The following is a 27,346-nucleotide window of genomic DNA, read 5'->3' on the forward strand; positions in this document are numbered from 1 at the left end:
AAAAAATCAAACAATTTTAACATCACTTTTAATCCCATATGCCTATTACAGAAAAATGTTGGCCACACCTCATTGCTGTAACACATTTTAACAACAAAAATGACTTCCTTGAGAGTTGATCTTAAAGATCATATATACTGTGTGTGTGTGTGTGTGTGTGGATAGATAGATATAGATATAGATATAGATATAGATATATAGATATAGATATATAGATAGCTGATGGGACTAAATATATTGGCCAACATCCAGAAAAACCTGTCCTCCTAGAGGCAGGAGGACATCGCACTAACACAAAGCCATTGTGCTAGCCAGTTGCGCTAAGCATGGGGTTTGCATTCCAGCCTAATGTTGAACAATTGCACGACAATGATACGCCTCATTTGCTGTAATGGGAACTTTTATGCACGAGAGCTATAGCACTGTAACACAATTCAGCAAATCCTCATTTTTTTACTGCAACTACAGTAAGTCATCCTCTTGCACTAGTGCAAGTTTGCTCATTCCACATGTGGTTTATTGCTCCGCAGGTCAGCTATTGGTATTATACTAGAATGTGGAAAATGTACTGATGTACTTACTGATTTTGTTCCTTGTTTCGTTTACTCTTTCGCCCAGAGATTTTGCTTCAGCAAACCTATTGAGAAAAAATAGTACAGGCTACTTAGATGAGTGAAAGCTGGAACTGTTCACTCAAAGTATATAACAAATCAATGCTACTGCTACTACTATGGATATTTATATACTGCCCTTTAACCTTTTCTATGTTATCATTTATCCATTAAGTTCAACTAAATCTGGGATAGGTATACTGGATAGATGAATGGGTATTTATTTATTTGATTGATTGATTTCTATTCCGCCCTTCCAAAAATGGCTCAGGGCAGTTTAGACAGAGAAATAGTAAATAAATAAGATGGTTACCTATCCCCAAAGGGCTCACAGTCTAAAAAGAAACATAAGATAGACACCAGCAACAGTCACTGGAGGTACTGTGCTGGGGGTGTACAGTATATGGCCAGTTACTCTCCTCCTGTTAAATAAAGAGAATCGCCATGTTAAAAGGTGCCTCTTTGCCAAGTTAGCAGGGGTAATATTCAAACTAAGAGACAGTTGTGAATTGTTCATTATACCTATTCTTTTTTTGTACATGTGTTCATTTTGTACTTTCTCCCTCCATGACTGATTAATACCCACATGTTAAGGGGAAGAGAGCTGGTCTTGTGGCAATGAGCATGAATTGTCCCCTTTGCTAAGCAAGGTCCACCTTGGTTTGCATTTGGATGGATGACTACATGTGGGCGCTGTAAGATATTCCCCTTAGGGGATGGGGCCACAACACAGTGGAAAAGCATCTGTATGTTTGTATGTAGAAGGTCCCAGGCTCCCTCCCTGGTATCTCCAGATAGGGCTGGGGAAGACTCCTGCCTGAAACTTTGGAAAGCCACTCCCAGTCTGTGTAGACAATACTGAGTTAGATGGACCAATATTAATGCAGATTCTTATGCAATGCTCATAGAAAGCAATGTAGAGGGAAAACTTATGAAACCTCATTGGTTTTATTTATTTTTATCTGTAAAGATTTTTGTATGCATTAAACAAACATCAACCAGAGAACAAATACGCTGATATTTCTTTTGAAGAAGGCTTCTGTCCTAAATTCTGTTCTTTCCTAGGATCAGTGTTTGGTTAAAAGTACTTAACATTGCACATTTGGTATCCCAATTAGACTTGCACAAAATAAAGTTTTGCATGCATACCACTTTGGCATGTTAGACAACAAGATGGACCCTCATAAGTTCTTGGAAGTAAAAGCAAGTGGAAAACATACATGCTTGAAGAAATGGCATGTTATTTGGTATATGGTAATTTTTCCTCTCGGTTTGTACTCAATTAACCTACATTCAGGAGTGCTCAAAAAGAGATGCAAGGCTTTTTCAGACGGCATTAATAAAACATCCCATGACATGTTTTGTAAGATTATGGGTGTTAACCCTAGTGGTCTGGCCAAATTGGTGCACAGGAATTATGCTCCTACTGCAGAACTGGTGTTCTTTATAAACTTCTGTGCTAAACTAACAGGCAGGAATGTTTCCATGACCTACTAAAAATCCCCTCCTTTCAGTCAGGGAGGTGACTGGGCTACAGCTGTGTAATTCCTTTATGTAGCCACTTCTATTAGGCTTGATATGCACATTCCTTTGAGGAGAACAAGGATTTTGTAAATGTTACCTACACTTTAGTATTGTGATATAATCTACACAGACTGCACTTGAAGACTGTTTGGAATCTGCAGCCTGTGGAAAAGCATGTGACTCATCTTTTGCTGCAGGGAGCATATTATTCCAGTGCTTGGTTGCACTGGTTATCTATTTGCTTCCAGGAATAATTCAACTTATAAAACCCGGAACAATTAATAAAGCCCTGGGATGGTGCCCTTCAAGAAACATCTTCCCTGTATATGAGTCCAGTGACTCTGGGCTCCCAGCTACTCAAGATAAATGCATCAGGACTTGGAACAAGGTCTTCTTCATGGCACCATAAATGTGAAACTCCTTCCTGCTAGAGCACTATAAGGCCCGGGCACCAGTGGTAGCTGCCATCATCAACCCTAAGTGCAACCCTCTGACTAATTATTTATTTGGCCTGTGTGAAGCTTTGGTCAAAGTTGTCCCCCTAGCACAATGCAGAGACAACTAATCCCACCATGCAATGCTGTGCCTTGCCCAGCACAGGTGGGGCTCCTTTAGGGAAAAAGGAGTACTGGCTCAAACTAGCCCTTTGTCCACAGGGCCTGGCCCTGCTAACCCTGCAGGACAATTTTCAATCCTCTTGGTAGTCTACAACAAAGGGGCGTATCTGGGCTTCTCCCCATCCCTCCTGCTTGCTATGGGCTATGACAAGGCAAAAACGGCCATCAAGCAGAGGATCCAGGACACGGAATGCCAGGCAGATCGAAGCAAGGTGCAAGGCTCCCTGGCCTTGGATAGCAATAGCAATAGCAATAGCAATAGCACTTACATTTATATACCGCTCTATAGCTGGAAGCTCTCTAAGCGGTTTACAATGATTTAGCATATGGCCCCCAACATTCTGGGTACTCATTTTACCGACCTCAGAAGGATGGAAGGCTGAGTCAACCTTGAGCCCCTGGTCAGGATCGAACTTGTAACCTTCTGGTTACAGGGCGGCAGTTTTACCACTGCGCCACCAGGGGCTCATAGTCGTAGGATAGTCGTAGGTTCACCGTCTCCCCCTCTGCATATTTGACCCAATTGAAAATACCAAGCCACAGAAGGGCATTCACCCTTGCCCAGTATCAAGCCCTTTCCTCCACTGTTCTGAAAGGCAAATACAGGAAGATCCCATTCATGGAAAGGCTTTGCCCCTGTGTCTCTAGGGAGATGGAAACCGTAAATCACATACTCCTCTATTGTCACTTTTATAAAAACAGCCGTGACCAGCTCATACTCCCTCTGCTTCTCAGATACCCTGGTCGCCCTAGTCAAGACTATACCAAGATGCTGCTCATGGATGATAATCGGACCATCACGTACAAGGCTGTCAGGTTCTGTGCGTGGCAGCATGCCAGACCCTGAATGCCAGCTGATACCCCATGTAGCAGATTTTTAACTACTGACTATTTTGCTGGATTGCCTAATTTTAATTAGTTGCTTTACTTCACATTTTAGCTATTATATTTTATTTTAACTATTTTATACTTTCAGATGTTTTACTTTTATAGACAATTGTGCCTATATATGTATCCTTGTCTTATCTCTACAAATATTAGTAATCTCCCCACAACTTATAGGACTGTATCTTATTAATCATAACTTTACCCTTTTTTTATCTTATTTTGCTAGTCACTCCACAATTTTGTGAGTTGTATTTCATTAATAATAATTTTATAGTCTATTAATTTGCAGCAATTTAGTTGTACCTACTTCAAGATAATCTGGTTTATAATAATTTTAATGTAATTTTTCTTTTATATCTGTACTATAGCCTGTGCTGGTCTTTGACCATATTGATTGATTGAAGGAAAATTGAGCCTTCAAGTCCCTACATCATCTTGAAGACATGCACCCCTTCCTAGAACTCCCCCACCACTGCCTAAAGCTCTTAAGAGAGGGTTCAAACTCTCTTAAAGGGCCCTCCCAGCACCGAGAAAAGCACAGTACTGTGAGGAATGGAGAAGAGGTCTATCAACAGCTATTAGTCTGAGGGCTATAGGCTACTAGAAGCAGGATGCTTCTGAATTACAGTTGCGAGGAGTAACAGCAGGAGAGAGGCCATGCCCTCAACTCCTGCCTGTAGGCTTCCAGCGGCATCTGGTGGGCCACTGTGTGAAACAGGATGTTGGACTAGATGGGCCTTGGGCCTGATCCAGCAGGGCTGTTCTTATGTTATGTGATGAGGTCAGCACAATGCAAAATGGCTTTGAAGGGGTTTTTTTTGGCTAAAATGGTCCCCACTTGAAAAATAGTGGAGATCATGGTGATGCAAGTTGGGCAGAAATTCTGCAAACATTTGTGCCACTTTTAAAAACATATGCTGTTACTGTTAATACAATCAAAGGAACTGTCTGCAAGTCGTGAAAGAAGAAATGTTTGGCAACATAAGAGTAAAGGTAAAGTGTGCCGTTGAGTCGGTGTTGACTCCTGGCGACCACAGAGCCCTGTGGTTGACTTGACTAGAAAGCCAAAGGAAATTAAGAGTACTAGAGTACAATGTAGAATTTGCTCCAGCCCCAGTCCAAATAGCCTGCTCCCCAGTAGCTGCTATTAGCAGCTTTGTTTTTAAAAGAAATATTCTTCTACCACTCTCCTGTATTGCCCTGAGGTGCAGAATATTAAGGCCTAAGAGGAACAGAGTTTTTGTATGTCAGGGACCAGTTCCTTTTTGCCACAGTGCTGCTTGTTTTAAAGAAAAAATAACCATGGACACTTCTTAGGAAAAAGAACGCCCACTGAAATGGGTTATACTCCCCTCTCTGTTGGAAGCATGGGAGCAATGTTGCGTTCTGGAATGGTTCAGTTCAAAAATTGTTGCACTGGCTAGCAGTCAGGAACAGAGGAGCAGAAAATAATTGTAAACAGATAAGCCAACAGACCAAGAAATGCAGGTGTAGCCATAGTCCTCATACATGTCTATGCAGAGTACAAAAAGCCATGTGTCAGGCCTTGTGTCTGCCACTGAATCAAGAGGAGAGATAACTTGATGGATTACCTAACTAGACAAATCAAGAAAAGCAAAGGATAGATAGGCAAATAACTTTTTATGCATTTGGGCATTCCAGCAGTCATCCTCTCTTCCCCACTGCAGCACTCAGGGCAGGGCTTGACTGAGAGCCAACGTGGTGTAGTGGTTAGAGTGCTGGACTAGGACTGGGGAGACCTGAGTTCAAATCCCCATTCAGCCATGAAACTAGCTGGGTGACTTTGGGCCAGTCACTTCTCTCTCAGCCTAACCTACTTCACAGGGTTGTTGTGAAAGAGAAAACTCAAGTATGTAGTACACCGCTCTGGGCTCCTTGGAGAAAGAACGGGATACAAATGCTGTAAATAAATAAATAAATAAAAATAAAAATAATAATAATTCCTCCATTGTTCCTTCACTGGACAAAGACCCACCTTTGCTATCCCTTCACTGACTGGCCACTTCCCCTGGAAATGTGGGAAGCGGTAGGGGCAAGGAGATGTTCCTGTCCAGCAGCCCACCTGCTCTCTCCTTCCTTTCCTATCCCCCAAGCTCTCATTTTGGGCACCTCCCTCCCTTACTGCACCATTCCAGCCACATTTCTCACTTCTGGGTCAAGCTCCAGCCACCTCCCACCTCAGAGGAAAAATGCCTCCATACACCAGTTCCAAGGGAGCAACAGAAGGAACAAGGGCATTTCTTCATCTCTTGTCTGTTGGTTTCCAAATGGCATCTGGTGGGCCACTGTGGGGGAAAAGATGTTGGACTAGATTAGTCTTGAACCTGATCCAGCAGGGCTGTTATGTCCTTAGGCTGCAGCCCAATGGGATCTGTAGGTGACATAATTTTTACATGCTGTCAGCCATAGCAGAGTCAGGTGGATCTCTCAGGGATGGAGAGCCAGGTCATAGGTGGCTGATTCTTTGGCTCCTAGCTACAGGCCCACTGCTATCCCTTGCATTTAATGGCCTTTTGGCCTGATTGCATAAACCCACCTGTCCCCTTTGTACTTGTGTCAATGGCTTTGGGTGTGGGGAAAGAGAGAGTAACAAAAGGGCATCTTATTGAGTAGCAAGCAAGGGGAAGGTGCAGATTCTGACTGATGATGGACATCATATTGCAGAAACAGGGGAACCTGCACTAAATTGCTCTAGCCACCACCCAGTGGCCATGGCTTTTTACTAGCCTCTTTACCACCTTCCCCATTACCACTGATGTGTGTGTATGTGTATGTGTGTGTGTGCGTGCACACACACACACACACGCACGCACGTGTGGTGTCAGCTGAGCATAATCCTTCATGCAGCCGACAAAGTGGGTTCTAGTCCACACAATCTTATCTTAGGCAGTTTTCACTATAGTAAACTGGGTAGGACAAGTGTTGTACCCAAGCTTTTTGGTAGTTTGTCAGCAAAAACCGAGGTAGGAAGAGGGACAAATGATTGTGTGGGAGGTGGATACAGCCTCCAATGGCACAGTCCTGTCAAGCACTTTTACCCAGCATATTACTGATGATTTAGGAAACACCATTGGCATCCTGCACCTGCCTCCCAAATGATCACTTCCCTCTCCTTCTACCTTGGTTTTTGCTAACAGAATCCAAAATTGGAGGCACACAAATCTCCCAAAGCTGGCTAGAACAAGTGTAAAACAGTTTACCATTGTGAGAACCAGCCTAGTATGTGTTAACTTTCAAGGTGATACAAAACACTTGGTTATTTTACTTGAGCAGATTAAAAGGCCTACTTCTCTGGAAGTTGTGTAGCAGTTCAACTCGCAGTATCTGGAGGACAGGGTTTTTATTACAGTATGAGCTTTAGTCTATTTCATCAGGCTCATAGATGGCTTCTTCCAGGCATCTTCTGCAGTGTCTTTTCTCTCTGCTTGTGGTACACTGTGGTCTGGATCGCATAAATTCATTGTGGAGGGTGTTGGAAGATGGATTAAATGTTATAGCAGAGGGTTGAGTTAGATGCCTTTTTGATCCTTTTCAATGCTGTGATTTTATGATTAAGGATACTGACAAGTTGGTAGCAATTTGGAGGTGAACTATATGAAAGATAAAGCGCCTGAGGAGGTAATGCTAGTGTGGTCAAGAGTGGCAGGGAGTGCCACTCTACCACAGAGTAGTATATAAAAAGCAGCTATGCAGATATCTTCAAATGCTCTAAAATATATGAAATTGCTCCCGTGGTCTATAGCAAAATCCACACACACACCCTTTTTTAAAGAGGCATGAGAGGGTAGAGATGAGGGAGAAGCCAAATAAAAGAAAATATAGAAAATAAAAATTGTGAACCTAATGTTAAACATGGAATGAGATACATGACAATCCTGCTGCATTGAGTAATACTGGCATATGAGAAGTTTACATTTAGAAGAAAGTTATGTTAACTTTGAAATGTGTTGTATATATAATCCTTACTTAGCAATTTGAACAGTGGCTGGGTCATTGAGTTTCTATATAAGTGGCAGTTCAGCATTTATGTTCCAAATTACAGAGTAGATTCGAGGGGAGTTTGTTTTGAACAAGTGTGATGAATTTGGAGATTCAAACCAACTTTGCTAATGTGCTCTGCAAACAGAAACATAAAAAAGATCCCTTTGCTCTCTTTGTATCACAATATCCACAGAAATGTCCATGAACACAGCACTACATTATGGTGGTATTAAAGACAGTTTGATTCAAAAGTCAGATTTGAATTCTCACACTTTGAATCTGGTTTCACATTTTATGGTTTGTATTTCTCTCATATGTATGCCCTGAACTGAAGGCACCCCATTCATATTCAACAATACTGTATAAATCAAACTTGAAAACAAATTGCAGTAGCAGGGGGGAATGGTTATGAGAAAGCTTCTCCAGCTCATTGCATGATTATCTTGCTTTTCTGAGAAGTCTAAAACAAAAACAAAACACAGGTTTTGAAAAATCAAGATTTTTCCACACGCAGAAACTGGAACGTCGCCACATCTGGGGAAACTTCTGAGTTGAAATCTCCTGCAGTCCCTCTTTCCAACATAGGCCTGTTGTAGACTTGACTCATAATGGACATTGTAGGGATCATCATCAGCCCAAGTTTGCCATTACCAGCCCACATTCTACATTACAAATTACATTGACGTGTGAGTGAGTGAGCGTAATGTTATTTACTTGAGTCATTTTAAAATGAATTTGCTATCAGAGTAGCAAAGGTGCTTCTCACTTCCATGAGCTATGAGAAGTTCCAGGGTAGTGCTACCTGGGTTTAGGCTTCCTTTGGAGGAGCAATCACATGATATTTATGTTGATTTAATTTATTGTACCAACTGTCAGGGGTCTGAATCCCTGTCTATGCTCTCTGTGTCACTAGGTGGTAAGAAGCTGGCAAAAACACCCCTGGCTTCTGAGAAGGGATAGCTAGTCAGCCTCACAGAAGTTCTCCATCCAATGTGAAGCTGGAGAAACCTGAAGCGGAGTCAGCACAATTATGGGTGTCTGGCCACACAAGATGCATGCTAAGGGGCAGCTTACCAGTGAGTTTTCGCTGAGAGGGGGAAGTATCGTGAGACCTGCGGGAGGATGGATGACAGGAATTTAGGGGGAAATGGATGAGAAACTGAAGAGGAGGAAGGGCACAGTTGTGCAGAATTGAGAATAGCTGTCCCCCTGAGAGAGGAGCTAGCTGAGAGCCAACCCAGAAGGGAGGAGAATAATCTGGGTATTCAACAAGCCCCCTCCCCAAGGTCTCTGGCTGGAGGAAGGTGCCACATAAATATGAAAGTTGAGCAGTGAAGGAGGTGAACAGGATATCTTTAAGTCTGTTACCTCATATATGATCCTCAGAGAGACACACCTGCACCCAAAGGGTGCCCTTCAGTTAGCAATCTGCTCAGTCTTTCATTCAGTCTGAATATGTCTTTCTCAGAAACTACAAAATGTCGTTTCCAGACACACACCAGCACCTCTCCTTAGCAGGGGGAGGACCTTTTTCAAGCTCTAGTTGCTGTCTACAGAAAGAATATTGACTGTGCCTCCTGGACTATCAGTCAGGAATCTGCCTAGCAAAAGAAATTGACAGTCAGCATTTATAATACCATCATTTTGTCATATTAATTAGAAACCAGGGTGGCACATATGAAAATGCTTAAAAGAACTGAAGATGAAAGGTCCCCAATGATTTCATACAATTTTTAGAAGAGGTCAGGAATAAGAGAAGGCATTAGACTAGGTTGCACACCATAGGTGAATTGTCTGTGCTTAAAAAAAATGTGTTCCTGGAACCAGGAGAAGAAATAAGATACTACAGTATATTAAAGATACCATAGTAAAAAAATTGTTCTTAAAACATTTTTTTACATTGTTAAAAAAATTATGGGTTTTTTAAACAAAGACGTCTGTATTTAAAAGAAACCGACTTGTTTTTCTTCTCATATATATTTCAGGAAGAAGGAGGCATTTAACTGAAGAAGAAACAAAAATATAAAAAATATATGCTGAGTGAAAAACAAAACAAAAACAAAACAAAACAGGTCTTATCTCAAGCAATGTACATCCAGTAATGTTAGTGCTCTTCCCAGACAGTGAGGGTTCTGTGGGGAGGGTTCTGTGGGGAGAGTGGACTTAGCCTGCTCTCCCCGCATATGAGCAGTTGTGCAGCCCTGGGCGGCTGGATCGGCCACCCACACAACTACTAGCCCTGTCATGGAGCTGGTGGGGGCTGCAGGGATTGGGGGCCACTTGGTCCCCACAAGTCCCAGGATGCCCCACGTGAGCATGCAGGGCATTCTGGGTGGATCCCCAATACCGGGAGGCTGTTTGTAGCCTCCCAGTCAGGGGTCTATTCATGTGCTGCTGCACGCTGCAGTGGCACACGAGCAGAAAAACAAAGTTAACGGAGCACCCGCTCTGTTGACCTAGTTTAAGGGGAGGGTGTTTTAGGCAAGCCAGCCGCCTTGTGAGCACCAGGCTCGCACATGAGCCCAATGTTTCTCATTATCACTGGAAAGTGGGCTAAGCTCCCTTAGCCCGCTTTCCAGTGATTGTAGGAATAGCCTCACTGTGAACCACCCCAGTTCCTGCAATGATCAGTTTTGCCTGAATTTCTTCCACCATTTCCTGAAATCGGGATGATGAATGGCTGCACTTCATGCACAATTAAAAAATCCCACTAATTTCTATAGAATGAAGTAGTCCCTTGTCATTAATCATGTTAGATGACTTAGCCTTGGAAAATCAGAGGACATGTGGGTGGAACTCTGGCCATTTTGAAAAATCATTCATGCCATGATCTCAGCATGGTGGTGCAAAACTGGAACTACCATTTTGTCTCAGGTTTCATACTCTGCCTCCTCTTATTAAAATCATACAAGTCAGGGAGTCAAAGCACAACCCAGAGAACAAATATATATGTAGTCTAACTTGGGATTAGGGTATCTGTAGAACTGTCTTCTCCTAAATTATTATTATTACATTTATATCCTGCTCTTCCTCCAAGGAGCCCAGAGCGGTGTACTACATACTTAAGTTTCTCTTTCACAACAACCCTGTGAAGTAGGTTAGGCTGAGAGAGAGGTGACTGGCCCAGAGTCACTCAGCTAGTATTATGGCTGAATGGGGATTTGAACTCGGGTCTCCCTGGTCCTAGTCCAGCACTCTAACCATTACACCACGCTGGCTCCACCCACAAGCTTTGATTCCGCCCACATGCTTTGATTATCTGCCCACATGAATCCACATTATCATGAATCCGCCCACATGCTTTGATTATCAGGGGAAGTCAGCTTTTGCATTCCTTTGCCTTCTGAGGTAGGAGGAGTGCTAAACATGGCATTCTTGGTAGTGGCATCCAGGCTGCTATACTCAACTGATCTGCGTGACCTGATTTATTTCATTTTTGCTTTCTGGTGACAGGTTAACATAGTGCTATTCAGATGTTCATTTGTTTATCTCTCAAGTGACCTGAAAATTATTTATTTACCATATTTTTATACAGCCTGATATGTGCATCTCTAGGTGAATTTAAAACAAATAACAGTTCAAATTTCACAAAATAAAAAGTAAAAACAAACTCATAAAATAAAAACAAATTAAACAGTTTACAATTAATTTCAGTTAAACGCCTAAGAAAACAGGTATGTCTTAAGGTTCTTCCTAAAAGCAAGCAGAGAAGGAGATGCTCTTATTTCAACAGGGAGCATATTCCAAAGCCCCGGGACAGCCACAGAGAAAGCCCAGTTGTGAGTCGGCATCAAATGAGCCAGACCTCTCCAGCTTATCATAAAAAGGCAATAGGGTTCATGACAAAGAAGGTGCTCTCTTAAGTACCCTGGACCTAAGCCGTTAAGGTCTTTATAGGCAATAACCCTGACAGTGATCCTGGTAAAGGAGGTGTTATTCTTGTAGATCACAGCTACCCCACCTCCCTGCCCATATCCTCTCATCTGCTCCACCATGGAGTAACCCACTGGAAGAAGCTGGGACCAAACCAGACCACTAGACCAGGTCTCCATAATGCACACCAGGTCAGCTCCTTCATCCATAATCAAGTCATGGATGATCTCCGACTTATTTTGGACCGGCCTGGCATTAGAGAGTCATAAGGTGATGTTCTTTGAGATATCAGTGCCAACAACCCACAGAAGTGGTAGGCCTGCAGGAAGGAGGAACAGCAATTTCTGAATTCCCTTCCCCTGTATTAGCCCACTAACCTACCAGTGCCATATCTTCGTCAGTTCCCCATCACCATTATCTGACATCTGGTTTTTCAGTTATGGCTATGTAAGGTAGCTTTTAAAAAATAAGATTGTTTTAATTGTTTTTATCATGATTGATAGCCATCCTGATGGTCCTTTAAATGAGATGGAAGGTCAGGGCATAAATATTTTAAATAAATACATAATTTCCAGAGTTGTTGACTGTCTGTTGTAGCTGAAGATAATGGTTGATCAAGCATGCGATGGTTCTGAACACGATGTCTCTAGTGGAAGTGAAAGATGGTTATCAGAATAAGAGTATAATAAAAGAAGGCACAACTAGGAAGGAGAAAAATCAAAAGCAGATGGTATGGGAAGGATAAAGGAGTGTAAAGTGTGAAAGGACTACGAAAAGAGATGCAAGACATCTGTCTAAGTACCTCTATCTCCAGAATTCCCATGCTTCTCCTTACGTTTAGTGAGTCCTGGATATCTGCCATGTTTATATGCCAAATGTAGAAATGGAAAATTATGAATCACTGGCCAGGCAACCTTGTTTGGAACTCAGATGGAATCTCCTCAAGAGTCACCGTTCTCTTGAGGGCTGAATAATTATTTCTCCTATTCTGGCACCTTTTACTGAAGACTCCATTTTACTGTTTTAACTATTGTACTAGACAAGATGATATTTTTTCCACAAAAGAATTAAACTGAAGGAAAAAAAGAGGTCAAAATAATCTCATATAATGTAATATCTCAAGTCAGCACAGGACTCCCAGATTGGAATCCTATGTGGAATGCCCAATATTAATGACGAATATTTATATACCACTTTTCAACAAAAGTTCCCAAAGCAGTTTACAAAGATAGATAGATATAAATAAATAAAATTAAACGGTTCCCTGTCCCCAAATGGCTCACAATCTAAAAAAAAAAAAAAAAAAAGTAGAAGACAGACACCAGCAACAGACACTAGAAGGATGCTGTGCTGGGGCTGGGTAGGGCCAGTTGCTCTTCCCCTGCTCAATAAAAAGACTCACCACTTTTAAAAGGTGCCTCTTTGCTCGGATAAAAGGAGTTAAGGGGAGAATGGTTAACATCCTGATTAACTAAGTGTGCAAACTTCAAGGCATGGGGGGGGGCAAAATGGGAGCCCTTACACAACTCTCCCTTCCCTCCTGCATGCACACTGTTGCACAAGAGCCTTTAGATTTCTGAGTGCTGCTCACACTCCAAGGAATCTACAAGATCTGAAACACGTCATGGAGGGAGAATTGCACGAGGGCTGTTTGCTAGCACTGCCGTTCTGTGGGCTCCCAGAAGTCTCTCTGCTTATGTCTGGAACCCACTGTTAACATGCTCAGGAGCCTCACAGGATTGTGGGCTCCTCGTTTGCTGGCATATGGAGATAGGTCATTTAGCAGGCAGTGGGATGATCATCCCCAGATTTAACATCTACCAAGCAAATTTGAAAGGGGATTAGTCTCGTGCTTTTCCCTAGGTTGGGAATGTCTAAGCAGACCCGGAGTTAGATTTCGAGTTAACTCTGAGGTTTCTCTGTTCACAGATTGACCTTTTACTTCCCCCTCCTCTGAGGTTGCCTCAAACAAGCTAACACTAATCACCTCAGCAGGAAAGCAGATAAGGTGCTGTGAACGCTACTCCCTTCCTCATGACAAAAGAGCTAAGTGGGCCATAGGAATTCAAGAGGTGTGCCCATTGAAATTAGTGATTGGTTTACTGGGTCCTTCCAACCTGACAGATACCATCCTTGAACATCCGTTCAATCCATTTATATACAGGTTGTTCTTGACCATTCATGCCATTGTGTTATGCTCAGGCACAGTAAGACAATGTATCCTTTTGAGAGCCAGCGGATTTCCCTTCTCAGGAAGAAAGAGTGGCTGCTATTTCACCTCAGGGCACATTTTGGGCTGTAACTGGCCCTGGTTTCGTGAACCAGTGTGCTTCATATCATCGCTATACCTTGGAGTCACCCACTGCTTGAGTGATTGACCTGACACCAGCCATAACACCAGACCATGTCTTGCTCTTTGTGCCATTCCCGCTCTAAGCCTCCAGAATGGCCTTCCTCGCTGGCCCAATCTACCCAGCATGCCTCACTGCTACAAGAAGCTGGCTACACAAGAACAGACACCTTTGGGATTTACCCTTGCTGCCTAACCCCTGAACTGTATTTGGTTGTCCGCTGCTGCCTCCCTGTTCTGTTCCTGAGGAAACAGATGCTTTGACTGCACCTGTGCCACGAGGGTCCAATCACCACTAGGGATGTGCACAGAACTGGCTCCCTTCAAGCTGATGGCGGGATGGGGGTGGCTTTAAAGATGGGAGAGGGTGCACTTACACACACACCCCAGCCGTGCTTCCCCCTTCGGTGTTCTGAGCACAAATAGTCCGGCAGGGCAGCAGCGTACCTCCTTGCTGCCCCGTTGTTTCCGTGACCAGAAGTGCCATGTGTGCATGTGCACACTGCATGCACACTGCATGCGTGCATGGCACTTCTGGTCTCTTCCAGTCACGGAAACAATGGGGCGGCAAGGAGGCATGCTGCCACCCCGCCAGATTATTTGTACTCAGAGTGCTGGAAGAGGAAACACGGCACACCCTCCCCGTCCTTAAAGACATCTCTGCCCCCATGTTCAAATGGGGGGTTCTGAACCTGTTTGGCATTCTAAGAATAGAATGCCAAACAGGTTCATGCACATCCCTAATCGCCACTAAACAGAAGGACAAGGTTGATTGATAACCAGTGCACCCTCTTTGGGCTCTACATATCCCTGTTCTTTCTTAAATCCTGTTTCTCTGAACTCTGTTTCTCTGAACCTTCTTTCTCTAGCCAGCCTGGAGTTTATTCAATTTGGACGCCAAAGTAAATTGCCTCTTTGTAAGTTATCTGGCTAATCTCTAATGTATTTTAGTAACAATATTGCGTTAACTCTCTTCTCCGCTGTACCCCTAAATCTCCAAATAAAAACTTACTTTATTTGAAACTCAACTTACTTTCTGTCCATTCATTTCCCCAGGGTCAGAACTTTGCACAAATTTATTCTTACATGGGACTGCTCCACTCTAGCTCACTAATCCCTGCCACACACAAGACCGTACGCATTTGGGGGTGTTCACCAATCACCCCGGAGCAGTTCCATTAACAGGCTCTCATTGTGCCCCTGCTGTCCCTCGAAGTGTCCATGCTTCTTTAATCAGGGCATCATCCATTGTTTTTAAAATGTGGGGCTTGCTTCCCTAAAGTGTTGTAAACTATTTCTAGGGAGGGAAAACAGTTGTTTCTCTAAACCAAAGCAAGGTCAGCACTTTCCTGCTCAGCACTACAGTAGCCTAAATCCAAACAGAAGTGAAGGCATGTAGGGTGCACAGAGTGCAATTTAAAAAGTAACCATTATGGCTAAACAACTCTGTTTTCTTCTTTCTGGTCTCACTCCAATTCCATGTATGAAAGACCAGCAAGCTAGCTTCCCTGGAAGACGAAGCAAGTGTCTGTCAACTAAAGAAGAAATGGAGACATTTTTTACTGGAGGATCATGGCATAGCACTTTATAAAGAAAAAAGAAGAGAAAGGCCCTGCAGTCACTCTAGACAGGCTTTTAAAGAAGCCAACAGTAGATATTTTTACTACTGTGCAATGTAAGTGGGTATGCAGACCTTGATTGTGGTATTGACAATGCAGGAAACTAATGACAGTCTGTTTATTCTTCTTCACAAGCCTTTTGCTTCCTTTGTGTTTCTTCTCAGATTTTAATGTAGTTTGCAGGCTTTCAAGGCACTGCTCACTTCTTTCTCTTTGATCTGCCAATCCCAGCCATGAGATGAAACTATCACTTTATGAGCAGTTTGTCTTGGGTTTAGTTATATATTAGAATGTTCAAAGTCACTGCCACCTCCCAATTTTAGGAAGTTCCCAAACACACAGCTTCAGAACATTTTCCCCATTCTACAGAAGATATTTCCCATAGAAATAATATTAAAAATATTCATATGCATCCAGCTGTCAGCAACGTAACAGTAAGACTGGCCAAACCAGCTTGAGAGTTATATGATCTCGTGTTATGAAGAAAATAATGCACACATTCCCATTTGGTAAGTAGAACATTATAAATCGCACTTTTCGTATTTTAGTCTATTCAGATGTTTTCCCCTTATGCTTAAGAGCACACACTATATTGTTATGCTCTATAGATACACTATACCCAGGAATTTCTGTTGGTGCAAATTTTCATTTGGATATATAGAAACGTATTGGTTTAGTTTTGTTAATTTAGAAACTCGGTTTTTATATCCACTATTTAGACTGTAAATAGATTATTGGGGAGGACTTTAAACTTTTATTTGTAAATTAAATAATGTATCTGCAAGTGCTTTGTGAATCAAACAACAATATCTATGTTTTTATTTAGCTTCACGCTTTGCTTCATGCTGAAAACTTAGAGAAATTAAAATATGCAATAAAATACAACTCTATATTTTGATAAAGCATCATAATCCAAAATTATTAATTGTTAATTCAATTTATTGTTTTGGTCATAGGCTGCTACAAAATAGATTAAAATGTACAGGAATTCATAAAATTAAAAAATAGTGAAATAGCCATAATATAGTCTATTACATGAGATACATCTACTTAGGAAAAAATGGCACATGTTCTGGTTAAAATCATCAAGAAAGTGGCAACCCTTTTCTTACTAAACAACAATAATTTTCTGCAGGACTGACTAGTTAGTGCAGACCTTTAACAAATCAACTATTTATTTTTCATTAATAGCCTGTGTTAGAGGGCAGTTTAATAAATAGCGAGAAAGATCCTCCACTTGTTCAGAACTTCAAGGATAGAAGTGAAAAATATAAGAAAGCTTAGTTAATCTGCCTTCCAGGAAGAAGTGGGCATCAGTTGGAATCTGAATACTATTCTAAGAGGGGTTATATCTGAATAAATTGTAGCACCTTTATGTGTTTGAGAGAAGCAAAATCATTTTGCAAGAATATATCATTAAAATGGAGTTTGAATCCCTTTTTCACTAAGGAATGAACATGTAAAGTTCTGAAATAAATATATCATATCTTGCTGCCAGGATGTCTAAGGAAAATTAAAAGCTGATTGTTTTATACAACATGTTTTTGCCAATTGGTTCTCTGTTTTAGCCAAAAGTTTTAAATAATAATTAAAATCTTACTGAAAGATCTTTCATGGCCCAGGGATAAGATTCTCTTCCCAGCCATAAATACAGTGAGGGGAAAATCTGTGAGATCCTAGTATTGTTCGTACAATTCTAATGTAATTTAACACAATTATCAAACAACAACGCTGAAAACCAGCCAAATTAAGTATCTCACCACTATGAAATAAAACTAGATGCAGAAGTTGATAATTCCTTAGAAGTCATCAAGACTGTCTCTTTGCTAACCGAGAAAGCATAGGTCCAATGCTCAGAGATACTATTCTGAGATGGCTACCAAATTTAAGAAGTGCGTGAGATGGACAACCCGATGCTATGAAACAAAGGTGTATTGCAGCAGCAGCACTAGCACTGCTGCCAGCTAATTAACAATCTAACCATAGCAGGCATTCTGAGGTTTGTGATAAGGCATTTTCTAAATGGACACTTTGATCTGCAATGCTTGTTTGCTATCCTTTCTCTTTTTCCCTCACTTGAGGGAAGCTTCCCAGAGAACAATTTGTTATGGGGTGGCTAAAAAAAAAAATTATTAATTATATATATATAATAATTATTATTATTTTATCTTCTGTGACATGAGCATGCCAATGTGATCTGTGGCAGTATTCAATCATAGCTATATGGTGTATGGTTGATGTACAATGTAACACTATCCCTATTCACACATTATGTTCAACACTTGCATAACAAGTGTACAGTGTACACAGATACTGTTATCCACATATTATGCTGATCACAGGTATAGCAGTCCACATCTTATTTGTACCATGCATTTGAGGGCCTGTACCAAGGTCCATTTTTAAAATGAATATAGGTACAGTCATTCACACAGAAACATGTATGAGAGTACAGACATCTACACACTCATACAACATTATGTCAGAATAAGGTCACTGTCTCTTGTGTATCTACCCATCTTCTATGAGAGTTCTTTGATTTGGAGCCTTGTACAACAGTCCATACAATCAAGCTACATATTAACTGGTTTCTATATCATAGGCAGTCATGCATTTCTGTCCAGAGTGTGTTCTCAGAGTTTTATAGCTTAGTGTAAATCTTACCTTTGTTTAAGAAGCTGCTTATTGTCTTCAATGGTTATGCTATCAGCATAATCATTCTTGAAAATTTCAAAAGCTTCTTGGCGTCCTAGCGACATTTCTCCTCCCACTCCTCCTCAGGGAATAAAGCAGAATAGGACTACTTGCATAAAGAATTTATTTAATATTTGTTTTACAACCTAGATAAATTTCACAAAGAACAGAACTAATCTTCTAGCACAAAGTGAAAATTCGTTCTATGAAACTCAAAAACCTGCTAATTTACCAACACTGATGACTAAATAAATATATCAGCTGAACCATTTTGGATCCAGTCAGTCTTTTTTGGAATCAGCATGGCAACCACTCTCATAATAAATGAACCACATTCCATATTGTGTGGAAACGAAAAAGCCATTTATAGACCAAGTGGTACGGTTAAAATGACAGACTCAATTTTCTTTTCATGTCACTTGAACATCCTTAAGTCCAAATTCTTTGCATGTTTATTTTTTTAAGGCAGCTATTAATGTTTTCTTAATTAAAACCAGACTGTCACAAATCAAAGCAGTGGAAATATTTTCAAAGCCAATGGTATTTTCAAGTTGAAAAACTGCACATTTTCCCTCTTGCCTCTCTTTTATTTATCATTTTTAGTTTTGCATACCATATCATACAATATAATTAATCAAATTAACAATGACAGAGAGTTACCTCAGGCTGAAAAAATTATGCATTAATTATTTTTCAGTTCATATTCAAACAGCAGTGGACTTTGTTTTACTCTATGCTAACTGATTGCTTGGATTATGAATGCAAAGAGTTCATGGTGACCTGTCTATAGGAGGCTTGAAATCTGCAAGCCACTGTGTTGCTAGAAATCCAGATTTGGGGCTAGAATGAGTGATACAGCATCTGTGCAATACCTGTTTCCAGCTTCTCCTGTATTGCCACACCCTACTCCCTTCTAGCATAAGTGGCACAGAGCCTATTGCTTACTGCAGCTCACTGGATTATAGACAAGTGGTATTCTTCAGAAGTCTGGGGTTCCTGGAAGTGTACCAGGGGCTCTTTACTGAAATCCATGACTTCCCTAAAAGTCAGTTTGTCTACCACTTCACATTTCACCCTAAAATATGCAGCCTCAGGGGAATGGTGTGCATGTTCTAGGATACACTCACAGGCAGGTCCACACACTAAGAATGCACCCATGCCATGATACAGAACATTTTGCAATGCACAGTGCTTCTGCTACAAGTGGTTCCTCAGCAAACCAATGAATGCAGAAAGGGTTCCCTGTGAGCTGCAAGTTTGAAAACCACTGCTATAGACCCTTTCCCTGAACACAGGATGATGATGCGACTACTTTTAAAAAGCAGACTGAACTTAAACCAAGGGTAGCCCTTCCATGAAACAGAATGAGGTGGCTATCTCAGGCATGGGCACAAGGAGGGGCACAAGGGGGGCCAAGTGCTGGCTTCCTGCCACCCATTGCCATCATCCCACGGGCCTCCCTGCCACTCTTCCTCCCCCCCCCACCGGGGCATGCTATTCATTCTCCCTGCTTTAGCCCACTGTATGTATGTATGTATGTATTTGTTTATTTCGGCCCAAGGCCAGCATAGCTTTAGCCCACTGAGATGCACCTCTTCTTTCCCCTCTCCCCGCCGCCCACCATGTGAACGAAGAATGCCCTTGCCACCACTGCCTGGGGTTGATGGCCTAGTCCAAGAGTGCTCACCTGCCTTGGCAACATAGACACAGAATGCTGAGTGTTCATTTGCAAACGAGAGGGGGAATCATATTGTCCTTCACCTTGGGCAGCCAAATGAATCACCCCCTGACTGAAACTAATGTTTACAGAATACCATACTAATGAGATTAGCTAAACTTATAAACTAATGAGTTGGATCGAAAGATTTCCCTCCTCTGACAGAACAAGCCTTCCTCTGATGGAAGGCCTTCTTCCTTTGTAGGCAGATTCCTTCCACTGGATGCAACCAACCTGACACGTTTACATGCACTAATTCCCACGAACAACTTCACTGATTTTAGTGAGATTAATTACAGCCCAGTATATTATTTAGTGCAAAAAGGTTACTAGAATCCAGTTGCACCACAGGGAAATGCAAAATGATAAATGTTCCCTGAAACTTGAAAATATGACTTTCCATTTCATTTGAGCAGGATGAGCATATATGATACTAATAAGACAATTTGAGGAGGGGGGCAACCCCACATGAAATGATTGAATGGCAAAAGGCATGCAGTAGCTCTTCACCTTTTAAAAATAAGAAACCAAGAGGCAAAAACTCATTGCAATATTGTCTATACCAGCCAAATGAGCTGAAGGGGAAGGGCAGAGATATTGTCTTTGATGCTAATTGAAAAAAAATGTATGTTCTTGTTTCATGCCTGGGCTCAGAATAAGCAGTGAGTTTTACATGAGGAATTTGAGAGCTCCGTCTTCCTATTATGACACAGCCTCCTCTGAAACCTCAACTAGCTAGCTGATTTCCCCCCTCCCTTTTTGCATAGATTCAGCATACATGACATACCAAGCAAGAATGGTCATAATTCAACTCTTAAGAACACAACCCCACAATATAATATCCCCACTGTTGTACAAAGCTAAGTGTGACACCTTTCTCCTCAGAAGGTGTTTTTAAATGTTCCCTCCCCAGTATGGCACAAGATCTATTCAAGTTCTGTTCCTTCCCACTAGGTTACAACACTGTCCAAATGCTGCCTATGCAGAAGCACACAACAGAAGAACTCTGAAGCTAGAAAAGGTGAGAACATCACAGCTGTACTTTTTTGGGGGAAATGTCACAGTGTGGGGCTTCCAGACCATCTGTAGGACAGGGAACCATCAACAGAAGCTCCTTCTGCAAGCAGAAACCACCCTGAGCCATTTTGGAAGGGCGGTATACAAATCAAATCAAATCAAATCAATCAATCAAGTTGCAATGGTGCAAGGACGTGGATGGGGCTTCTATTGACAGTGTACCCCTCCACCCAAGATCTGGATGCTACCCAGTGTCTCCATAACTGAAGCTCGTCAGCCATGTGTTATAAGCCATGTTTTGATGGATATTAACAGATGGCTGACAAGCTTCAGCCATTTTACCTTTATTAATATAAATTATATGAATACATTCCTAAACTGGTCATTTACTTGCTTAGTTTTCCTCTAAGGAACATACTAAGCTCATTGTTAAAATACAACTTCAGAAATATATTGGAGCTAGCCTTTTCTCCATGAGGTACTATGACAATATCCCAATGCACAAAATCCTTTCTTTAATAGAAAAGGGTTTTTCTAACAGTGGGTCACTTTTGCTTGCCTGTCTAGCCAGTTTTGTGCATACACACAAGCCTCAGACTCACATTAGGTTTAATGCATAGACACTCTACGTCCAGTGTACACATACACAGATCTCTATGCATATAAAGCTATTAATATTTTATGTTCAACACACATACTGTTGTACACTTCCTATCTGTAACCTGCATTTGAGGGGACCTGTAACCACTTTAAAATGAACCATTATTAACATGAAACCATATACATGTGTCCACCTGTACATCAATACATCCATACATCATAATGTCTGAAAAGGGCTACTGTCTCTTTGCCAACTAAGGGCCAAAACATGAATTACTTTTAAACATGTCAGTGACAGGCAAGTTTAAGGTGAGAAACAAACCAGAAAAATTCTTTTGAAGTCCAAAAACAGCTGTGGGGAGCATGGTTTGGTACAAGAGTGTGGTATACAGCAGAGGGGCACACTTCCCCACTGCTGTTCTTGACCTGAGAACTACCTCCCCAAATGCCTATTTACCTTAGGGGGCAAACAGCCACTTTGGAGAATAGTTTTCAACCACCCTCACTGAGTACTACATTCTTCCACCAAATCAGTCTCCCCCCCACCCACTTTTGGGGGCTTAAAATAACTATTTCTAGTCAATTTCCTGCTTTCAGCCCATCTGTGAAAGACAAATTTCAGTTGAGATAGTAAAAGATATTTGGATCTAAGAATGGACTAGGCCAGGGTTTCTTAACCTTGGGCCCCCAGATGTTGTTGGACTACAACTCCCAGAATCCCCAGCCACAAAGGCCATGTCTAGTGATTCTGGGAGTTGTAGTCCAACAACATATGGGGGCCCAAGGTTAAGGAACACTGGGCTAGGCAATAACATATGAACTCCTTGTAACTTTTAAGTTCACTATGGTTATGAAATTTAACATCTATTGTAAAGTCAATGAATCAGTTATGTTTTATGTTTCTTTTCTAAATACTGTCATTTATTGTTTTTGAAATAAATGCTACTTCAAGCATTTCTTTAGTCGTATCTGGATTTTCAAAATCTCCTGCTACCCAGAAGGTTTGTAACAGATTGAAATACACTACATCTGTTATAATAAGGCAGAAATCGGCTGGATAAGAGATAGGCTGGAGTATCACAAGGTAAATAATCATAGTGTGCATACATTTAAGCTACCTTTTCCATTAAGACTTTGGCACAATCCCTTGTCCCTGTCCTGTACAGAAACTAAGCCAAAGTACACTTAACTCAAGTGAACACACATTCTTCTCTCTGTTATGTCCCTTGTGACAAGCTTTAGATTACCAGCTTTCAGGGCAGGGGTCTGTCTTCTTGATGTTATTGTAAAGTACCACGCACACCAATGGTGTTATATAAATAAATAACCATCATTTGTCAGTTTAAAGTTGTACTTCTGTTTGTTTTAGAAGCCCAAGAGGCCTGGGAATAAAAGTGATTGAAAGTGACCTGAATTAAGCATGCAGTCAAAAGTGATTAACCTACCTGGACCCGTTAGGGTTGAAAAGTCAAACAGTGTGATTCTGAGGGTAACGAATGTGTTTGGTCAGTTATACTCCTCTCTGGACCCATGAATGTGAAAAATAACTGATTTGACAAAACACGATTCAGATGACAAAATCCAGCCATGAATGCTAAATTCCACTGTGTTCTAGGCAACTGAGCCTGTAGCCCTACTCACATTTATCTGGAGACCCCATTAAACTCTGTAGGACTTGCTTCTGAGTAAGCATGCACAGAGCTGGGCTGTTAAGCAACTTGCTTAGCTGCTGGAGTGAACTCAAACATGTTCAAGAACAAACTTTTTGATCAGCTGCTTCCCATTTAAATAGCTATTAATGCAGAAAAGGAGCAGCAGTAATTTTAGAACATAAACATGATACTAATGGTTATCAGTCCACACAGGTAGAAACTTAGTAGTTAAAAAAAGAGTTATCTGCTAATCTTTCTAACCTCTGACATCAAAGGAAAACACAGTTTACCCAATTGTCCATGGCACACCAGGAAAATTTTGTTGGATAAGAGAGGTGACCTACTGTATGCTCTTTGATTTATTGACTTGTTATCAAAACATGCAGGAAAAATGCAACAGAAAACTGTTGCATTTAGAAACAGCATGCACAGAGAACTATGAGGAGATGGGAGATGGATATCAAATCACAGACAGACAAATCAGGAGTGTAGGAAATAAGTGTCTAGACAGAATGCAAGTACAAGACAGTTTGCAGAAGAATTCTACACACTGAAGATAGTGATGGAGAGACTGGGAGAAACATACAGCAGAGTCAGCATAACACAAGGAAATGCCAAGAAATGTGGGAAACTTGATGAGCTGGTAGGAAGAGATTATTCCCTTGCTGATGAACTTTGTTTTAGTTAATAATGAAGATTTATACAACTTTCAGATGGATTCCTCCCACACATGATTGTGTGTCTTCCTTCCTGCTATCCTCATCCTGGACAATCCTCACCGCTCACTTAGTAGCCTCTTTCTCTTTTCTTCCTCAAAGCAGCAAAAGAGAGAACCCTTGCAGTCCTGTACTAATTCTTTCCTATCAGACAAAAAGGTTATTTCAACTGTCCTTTATATAGGAGACCTTTCCTCCCTCCTAGAAAGAAGTCCTTTTGTACGTGTATGTACATCCAAATCACATTCAAAGGCAGTACTAATAGAAATCATAACCAGGAAGAAAAACAGATATTGAAGATTTTCCTGCTGGCTTGCCGGATGATGCTATATGGTGTCCCGACAAGCATCTATTACTCTATAGCAGCCATAAATATTGTCAATATTTTTTAAAGGCCCCAAACAGAACTAAAATACAGTGTTTCCAGTTACAGTGGTTTTGTACTGTACAAAGTGTTGACGTTCCTTCTAGTCTTTTTCAAATGCTACATTTATGAAATCTATCACCTTGCCATTAAGCATCAATCATACTAGATGAGAACTGGGTTTAGGAATCACTGTAAGAGGTGGCTATTTATTTTGCCAGCTTATTTGTAATTGGGAAGAACTCTGGAAAGGGGGATTTAAGGTTTTGATTAATCTTTAAGGATAAGGCGGTGAAATTCTAGAAGCACATTAATTTAAATGTTAATAGCTCCACACGTCAGGAAGGAAGGGTGTTGTTGTATAAAATGTAGTATTGCCTTACAATTTATACCCTCATTACAGGAGTCAGCGAAATGGTCTCTGATGGGATTACAGAATAAATTTTCCATTTTATATGAATTTCAATTCCATAATATTCCTTCTAAGAACAGATGCTGCATAAAGAGCTTGTAACAGAGTAGCAAAGCTCTCTAGGAGGCCCAACCACATGGCTACAGAAACAATCTGGAGGTCAGTAATCTGGAACAGCTTTAGTTTAAGAGCCAGCCTTGATATAAGGCACTGCTTTCATTTTTTACTCAGATCATCTCCTCATTTAGCATCCAATCACTGGGAAATTTGGTCACGTGATTTAGCTCATGGTCTAGTTGGAGAATCAATACAGTATGGTCATTTGCTAGAACTGTCAGAGGGCAAAAGCTAGAGAATTAGCATAATGCCTGGAAGGAATAGACATGCACAAGAGCCCATGAATGCCTCAAGGCTTAATGTTTCTGTTGAGAGGTATAGCTGCAAGTGAGCAACTACCTAAGGCTAGTAAGAGCAAGGTAACTGCTTGGCTGTAAATGCCTTTTCTGTCAAGAGTCATTTACAGGACAAGTTCCTCTAGGCTGGGAAGTATGAATTGGACTAAGCCATGCACACTCCACCATGGACCTGTACCTCCTTGTAACCTCATGTAAAATTCAGTCAACATGATTGCTCTGGAGTAGGTCGAATGCAGATAGCTGCCGAAGTCATTCAATAATCCTACAGTTAAGTTACTAAGGCAGCAATAAGACAGCCTTACAAAGAAGTAAGTCCCATTGAACCTAGTGAGATTTCCATGCAAATATGCATCGGATTGTGCTGCAGCCTTAAACTTTTCCACTTGCTATCAAATAAAAACAAAAAAACATAGACAGACACTTTCCAAGCCAAGCTGAAGAAAATTTATTTGGAGTTGCTTTGCAGTAAAACAGAACGTACTAGAGATGTTTGCTTGTAGCCATAATTTACTGATTCTCCACAAGGATTCCTCTGATATTATCATCTCCATCTGCTCAGAATAGAAAATAGTAAAAGTTTCAGAGCTGGAGAACAATGAACCAAAAAGATCGAAGATTTTATAAGAGGGGAAGAACCCAGCAGAAATACTCCCCTGCTGTAAGCTTCAGCAAACCTTTTCATAAAGAGCATGTGTAATACATCTGGATACCTTCACTGGGCTCCACTTCAAAAATGGAAAATGCATAAACCAAGGCAGCTTACTGCACCCCTGCAGTGCTATACTGCAGAACATGAAGCCTTTGAGAAAACCCAAACCCTCAAAGGAAAGGTGGAGGCCCAGATTCAATGAGCTGAATGAATCTTTGGCACTATAATGTCACTTCTAACACTATTAGGTTTAATCTGCTCACATGTGATCATAATTTTAGGGGCGAAAAATAAGGATCTTAAAACAAGCTAACCACATTTTACAAGGCTAACTTCCAAAGCACTTCACAATGGAACAAATACAGAGGGTCAGGCACAAGGCCTAAACACAACTTAAATCCCATGTTAAGTCCTCCACATATGCTTTGGTAGTATTTAAATGAAGCACAGGCTTTCACTAGCCTTCATATAGGGCCCATCAACAACTCTAAGTACTCAGTATAATTATATACATATGCAGAAATCATTTTACAAACATTTAAAGGACTGATGCATGCAATTAACTTGCTCTTCTCCCTCCCCCAGAACCCATCATCATGAAATAATAGTTACTTTTCTTGTATTTTAGAATTCCCATGAAAACAGATGCTAGTGAAACTGAACACAGCAAGGTCTGCATCATGCAGATTTTCTGGAAGAGGTTACACGAGATGCACCTGTAGCTATAGGAAAAGCAACAATACCTGCTTTTGTCCATAACCAAACAATATCCTTTTAACATCATGAACTTTGCAAAAGCACCATGGCATTTTTAATCATACCACATCACTATAAGAACATAAGAATTTCCTTTCTGGATTAGACCAACCTCCATTTAGGTCAAAATTTTGTTTCCAGCAGGGGTCAAAATAAGCCTCTGACAGCTCACAAGCCGGGTATGAAACGATAGTAATTTCCTTTTGCTTACCTACAATAGAGGGTACTCAAGACATACTGACTTTGATCTTCATGGCTAGTAGCCACTGGGAGATCTGTTCAGATATCATGGCTAGTAGCCACTGGGAGATCTGTTCATTAATCTGGTTAAACCTTTCTCATATGAAGCTGCCTTATACTGGATCAGACCACTGATCCATCTAGGTTGGTACTGTCTAAAGAATAAATATCTATCTATATAATTCTCTAAGGCATACCCATGGCTAATCCTGTGCATGGCCACTCTCACGAGAGTTCGCGAGCAGAAGCACCTGACTGGGCAACGAGGATTCCATATGCAGATAGGGAGGAGGAGCCTGGGGCACCATGGTGATTGGGCAGTGGGGACTCCATATGCAAATAGGGAAGAGAAGCCTGTGATGGTTAAGGTCAGTTAGAATGCAACTGTTACTGGTTGGAAGATGTTCTTGATTGTGGAGGAGAGGGATAGATAGATAGATAGATAGATAGATAGATAGATAGATAGATAGATAGATAGACAGACAGACAGACAGGAGGGGTCTGCAAAGAGAGGGGTTGTGAGGGAGGAAAGAGCCCCTTCAGGAGAAGGAGGCTGCCATTGTGTGAAATAGATGAGGAATCAAGATGAACAAGATTTGTTAACTCAGGAAGGGAGAGAGAGAGACAGA

General features: G+C 41.2%; 1 protein-coding gene across 4 annotated transcripts in view; it reads right to left on the bottom strand.

Annotated features, from left to right (window-relative positions):
- Positions 1–27,346, bottom strand: part of KIF6 (kinesin family member 6) — a 352,942-nt gene that overhangs the window by 96,445 nt on the left and 229,151 nt on the right. For all 4 annotated transcript variants that reach the window (XM_053305319.1, XM_053305322.1, XM_053305332.1 and 1 more), the window contains exons 14-15: positions 18,149–18,257; positions 582–637 (exon numbers count right to left, since the gene is read on the bottom strand). In XM_053305319.1, coding sequence (XP_053161294.1) covers positions 582–637; positions 18,149–18,257 — 165 coding nt within the window. The remainder of the gene's footprint in view (positions 1–581; positions 638–18,148; positions 18,258–27,346) is intronic.

The sequence above is a fragment of the Hemicordylus capensis genome, chromosome 1 (assembly GCF_027244095.1).
Source record: "Hemicordylus capensis ecotype Gifberg chromosome 1, rHemCap1.1.pri, whole genome shotgun sequence".
Taxonomy (NCBI): Eukaryota; Metazoa; Chordata; class Lepidosauria; order Squamata; family Cordylidae; genus Hemicordylus; species Hemicordylus capensis.